Here is a 6000-nt window from a genome sequence, read left to right as displayed (position 1 = left end):
ACAATAAATAATATAATCATGACTTTGAGGCAATTTGTATGGACTCCATGCTCACATTTGAGAGGGAGTTGTACCAGCTCCCAAACTCAATTAAGTGAGTATCATTTTGTGAACCTTAGTGGTGTTCATAAACACAATTCTCCAAACTTGCTTTTTTACTACCAGAGTCGTTTCAAAATCTCCAAAGCTACACACAAGCTCCCATAGTTATTTTAAGTGAGGTGCCGTTATCTCAACTTTAGCGGTGTTAATAAACACCATTTAAAGATCTTCAAAGTACAATTGACCTCCAAAGTACAATTGATAACCATGACTTTGAAGCACATTGTACCAAATCCTAAACTTGATGTGAGAAACCTATGAAAAGGTTTAGACACTTTATTATTATGAAATAGCCATATAAGTGCAAGAAGAGATATAACCACGAATACAACGTTTGTAGTACAACCGCAAAATAAAAGGTCCATTTCAAACAAACCACATCACTGCAATTCTTGACCAAACGTCCATACCAAAAAATCCAGTGTGCTCAAACACCCATCAAAACTAAAGAAGTATTTGTTGCAAGTTTCCAACGTTGCCTTTTGAAGAAAACTGTTCCAACACCCCTCTGCATGCATAGTTGATTTTTCCATGCAGCACCCACTTAAAGAGAGTAAAATCAAATCCACCTCTTACTCCAAACAAGCAGCCTCCAATCAACATGACCCAAGTAATCTAGAAAAGAATTGGTAGGTACAAAGCATGCTGAAAGCTAGTTTTTTAGCCAAAAACACTTCAGCTGAATGGACAAGGAAAAACGAAGTATTCAAAACTGTTGTAACAGGCAATCAATGACCTTGCAAAAGCCGTTAGGAATGTGTCATCTCCTTTATCCTCATTCTTGACAAGAAGAGAACTGCAAGTAAAATCATTAGCACATGCAAGTAAAGATGAACACCTGTTTGAGCTGGGACATGCAACACCCACACTTGAGAAGACTTTGCTTTATGAAAAGAATACGCAGAGATAGCTAGCTACCTTTAATCTGTCAGAAAAAACTTTCATAAAAGATTATAAAACCCTCTTATTTCAATTGATGCTGCCCAATTTTTCCTTAAAGATAAAACTGGAGGCATGGAAACTTAAAATGGCTTGTCCAGTTGAAATATGAAGCAAGCAATAAATGAACCAAGAACTGGTTTCCATAGCCACCTTCATGGTGCAAATTACTTTAGGCAGATGATAGAAGCAGTAATTCAATCTAGAATACCTCAAACGTTCACCCTCATCAAAACCCCCTTTGTTGCATTCCCCTACCCTATGTCCATGATATGCGACACAACTCTATGACGCAGAAATAAGTTATTCATCAGCCATCGCTTTTTGACCCAGGACGGAAATATCTTCATACATTTTCTGCAAAAATTAAGTACATAAAAACCTTGCAGAAAAAAATTCTCTCATAAAATGCAAATTTAAGTACCTCAAATCTACTATACCAACTTCTAGGTGCATCCTTAATGGTGATCTTAATGAAGAGATCAACATGGAGTGGCATGCAGGGAAAATAGCATTTGGTATGTAGGCTCAAAAAGAGTCTTTATGAACTCAAGCAAGTACATTCCATTTTTTGGAGCTACAGAGAACAACATTCTAATGGTATCCATCTTCACCACATGAGCAGATGCCTCCTCATAGTCAATTCTACATTGTTGGCTAAACCCACAGGCTACTAATCTAGCTTTATAAATGTCATTTGAAAAATCAACAAGGTATTTGACTTTGTAAAGCCTGTTGCAACTTACTAGCTTCTTACCAATTGGCGAAGGAGTCGAATCCCATACTACATCAGCAACGCTAATTTTATGTAAGAGAACTAAAAATGGATGACCACAACTTGACATGGAACCAATGGACGCTAGAGATGACATGAAATATACACAGCCATGGCAACTAACATTTGGAGGATCAGAAACCAGCATCCACAGAAAATCCCAACTATGTGATTTAAATGACGAAACAACCTTGATAACTGATGCCCCAAGAAGAAATCTCATGCAAAATCACAGACAAAGCAATCTAGCTCAAACAAAATTCTTCTGATGTGCCAATTCCATCGACTTACTATTTTTATTTTTCCCAACTGTGTGCTTTCTTATGCCAAAAAGACCCCCAATAAAATAAATAAAAAATTTTAAAAATCCAAGAATGATGCATCAAGAAAACCACAATGAAACAAAACTAGCTCAAACAAAATTCCTCTGATGTCGACTCCATCCAACTAAAGACTAACATTTGTTTTCAATCAAATCTGGTATTAAAAATCAAAAAAAGCATACTTCATGAACTTCAAATAATTGTACATACCCCTTGATTGTTGTAATACCATAACTTGTTTGTGCTAGCATCTAGAACCTGCAAAAGAAACCAGTAGTTCGTGTTAAAATTTTTGCATCAAGCACACAGGGCACACCAACCAACTCTGTTCTAGAAAAAGAATGCTTTCACTTTCACCACATTCGGGCATCATCATAGCCTTCACAAAATGTGCTTGTCTTGTAAGGTTCATGCTTCTCAAGACTGGGATAACTACTGTAAAAGTAGCTGACCCTACCTGTCCAGATCTAGCAAGATGTCAGCTATATTCAGTTCAGCAATAAACATCAGATTGTTTTGAGATAATCAAGTCTTCCATCTTGTCTTTTCTCCTTCCTCTCTTCCTTTTCATGTTTTATTCTCAGCTTTGTGTTTCGAAGCAATTTACAGAACCATGCTGCTGTTATTCAACCCTGACATAGATTTCGCTCTATTACCTACAGGTTTGTGGAGGCCATGAGCACCCGTGAAGCGGTTAAAAACAAACTGGTCAGGCACCCACATGTGCCCAGCCAGGTGTCATGACCCTGTGTTTTTCTCTGGACAAGATGCAGATGTGCACGGGGACATGGTGGACAGTGTGAATGGCATCAGGTTGGAGTCAAAAAGGGAGCCCATGTGTGGATAACCCCATGTGTGAAAGGGGGCCAAGTGATTAAAGTCTCTCATAACCCATGGGGACAAAGGGTTTTGATGGGGACAAAGGTTTAAAAACCTTCAAAAGTTTTAAAGCCCTTCATTAAAGAAAAAACGTGGCCCTTATGCTATTTTGGGGGCCACGTGTGCTTTTTGGGAAGAAGAGGGACTGGCAGGCAAGGAGGCGCCTATCCCTAGAGGAGAAAACGTGTGCTTTTCTGGGGAGAGGTGGACTGCATGCTGGCTGCGCACAAAAGGGACTGTGCAGAACTGTACGATTGCTGCAGGTAGTGTATGGCTGCTGTCTGCAGGTACAGCCCACGTGGCAGATCAGACTGCTGCAGGTGCAGATTCAGGCGATGCAGGTACAGGCGGCGCAGGTCAGGTTGCTGCAGATTGGAGGCCGCGCTTGTGCAGGTACAGTCCACGTGGCAGATCTGTACGGTTGCTGCAGATTGGTTGGTGGATGGTCCAGGTGGTAGATGCAGGCCTGTATGGACAGCAGGAGGGTACTGCTGGCGGGCTGCGCTACAGGCAATTTAGGCGCATCTGGGTGTCTATTTATGCATGCTTTTTGGAGACTGCTGTGCTGCGCTACAAGACAGAGTCACAGGCCTTCTTTCTCTCTCTCTCCCTCTGCTGAAGAGTAGACAAGGGTTGGTTTCTCTTGATACAAAGGTGGACAGAGGTTGGTTTTCCATGAACATAGACATCATGTCGATGGCGTTCAACTGATGGAACTTTCAGCTTCTCTTTGCTTTGGATTCAGGACTGTTTTGGGACAGTTTACGAGCTGTTTTTGTGTGGCTGCAAATTCAGCTATGTGCTTGGGTTTTTGGCTGCAAGTACAAGGTCACTTGGTTATGTTTCTTGGCATGGGAGTGATGCAAGCTCGCATGGCTGCGTGCTCATGGAGCAGATTGCTTTCTTCCTGCCAGAAAGGAACAGAGGGACCTACAGTTATGGGCATCTCTATGTTGCCAGATGTTTCATGAGGGAACAGGTAACTAGATGTATGGGAAACATGACAGAAGTTTCAAAGGGAAACAGGCCTAAGGGTTTCATGTGGAAACACGTCGTAGGTTTTCTCGAAGAGACATGTTTTTGGATTTTTCCAGGAGATAGGTCACATGCAGGCAGAAGGTACAGGAGTGGACACATGTTTGGTACAGCCTTGCTACTGATAGGACAAGGGACAGGGAATCCATGACAGAGATGGATAGTACCCTTGGAAGGTAGAGAGGGTTGGTACAGGTGTGTCAACTGTATGGTATGCTGTGCTGTGATGCGAGTTCTCTTTTGAGAGACAGTTTGGGAGTCTGTGTTGCGATGCAGAAGCACTGGATGTGTCAGGGTGTGATGCTGTTCATAGTGTGAGAGGCTATGGATGGTTGTGGCAGCCTTGATCATGGGAGAAAGCTTCTGTATGCAGACTGAATGTGAGAAGAGTCTTTCGATGTGAACAATGGCTAGACTTGTTTGTGGATGCCGTGTGGACAAGAAGCCAGATGCAGGTTCTTTGCAGGCTTCAGGAGTTCTACTGGGACGGCTGAGTTACCAGCCTTATATTGTAATCAAAGCTCTTTTAATCAATTAAAGAAATACCGCAAGGAGCGCCACTGCGATTTGGGGCCAATCGGTGTCCGTGTACTATTTGCAGGAGCACTCTAGCTCCCCCTGTTTGTTTTCCTTTTCTAGGTCCTCAATGGTGTTGAAGTGTTTTATGTGCGAGTGTTTGTTCCACCGCCCTTTGTTTTCTGAAGGCCGGTTTACAAGGTTCCATTGCCGGGACACATCGTCGACTTTCTCAAGGAGGCGAGTCCGTGGTTGCTTTGGTCGGGACAATCGCCAACTTTCCTAAGGGGGCAAGCTCGTGGTTGTCTCATGAGAGTCACATCAAAAGCTTCAACATGAGGAAAGTAAAAAGGAAGTGCAGGACACAGTGCAGGATTGTGTCTTTGCCTATATGAGGTGAAGAGCAAGAGCTGAAGATGAAGCTAAGGAGAAAAGACACCAAGGACAAGAAGTAGTCAGCCAGGAACAAGAAGCAGTTGAAGTGTTATGGTGCAGGAGATGCGTTGAAGGCTATGGCTTTCGGCAGTTTGTCACCGGTGGTATCTTCATAGAGGCTTCATGGATTCGGAAGACAGTTTCTTTCTATGTTTAGTAGTGGTGATCTACTATGCTTCATCGAGGACTTGTGCTTACCACTTGGGTGGAGTGCAAGCAGGTTTTGGGTGTCTGAGGATGTATCAGATGAGGCTCAGACGGAAGCGGAGGAACTTGACGAGGTGCTTATCGCTATCCTGTAAAGTTCAAGAGCTGTTCATTGATGGATACGAAGTGGATGGAGGAGGTTCACTGATGGATGCGAAGTGGATGGAGGAGGGTGACTAAGCAGATTCACCTTAGGAGTTGCAGCTTTATCTTGATGCCTTTGAGTTGGAGTCGACTCTTGTTACGGCTCATTCAGGTTCAGCAGAGCATAGGTCTGGAGCATTGCCTGATGCTCAAGAGGGGGGTAGCACCTCCGCTACCTTGTTAAAGACAGGCTTAGTTATCATCTAGGAGTCGCTTGGTGACATCTTTGTATTCACCCGAAGGTACTGAGGCTGACAGTACATCTGCTTATGGGACTTCTATGATTTTGTGTTCTAGACACATGAGATGGTAAAGTTGGGTACGGTTCACAGTCGGCCGCACCTTGAACTATAACTGCAACTATGGATAACCCTATGGAGGACATAAGTCTTGCGAGCAATCCTAGAGTTGGTTTGGTTCATGGAAATATGGATCGAACTCTGTTTGTGCATGTATGCATACACTTTTTGACGTAGACGTATTTTTGTATTCTGGTGCCATTGGATCCTGGTACCATTGAGAATACATTGGGAAATACTCTGCATGGTGTTGAGTGCTGCATGTATGTTGATATGATACATCAAGTGCTTTATTATGTTCATGGGTGTGACTCCCGCGGGATGGCCATGAGACATATGTGGGAAA

The 6000-nt window shown here is 42.9% G+C and overlaps 1 protein-coding gene across 1 annotated transcript in view; it reads right to left on the bottom strand.

Moving 5' to 3' along the window:
- Positions 1-1121: 1121 nt before the first annotated feature.
- The window catches only part of LOC147612816 (cytochrome b-c1 complex subunit 9, mitochondrial-like), a 45419-nt gene continuing 40540 nt past the window's right edge, over positions 1122-6000 (bottom strand). Inside the window, exons 2-3 of the mRNA XM_086783451.1 lie at positions 2350-2397; positions 1122-1398 (exon numbers count right to left, since the gene is read on the bottom strand). Coding sequence (XP_086639577.1) covers positions 1345-1398; positions 2350-2397 — 102 coding nt within the window. The 3' untranslated portion in view covers positions 1122-1344. The remainder of the gene's footprint in view (positions 1399-2349; positions 2398-6000) is intronic.

This window comes from Cibotium barometz, chromosome 45 (genome assembly GCF_041138505.1).
Source record: "Cibotium barometz isolate CiBa-2024 chromosome 45, ASM4113850v1, whole genome shotgun sequence".
NCBI classification, from domain to species: Eukaryota; Viridiplantae; Streptophyta; class Polypodiopsida; order Cyatheales; family Cibotiaceae; genus Cibotium; species Cibotium barometz.
This window is presented reverse-complemented; position numbering and strand designations above follow the sequence as displayed.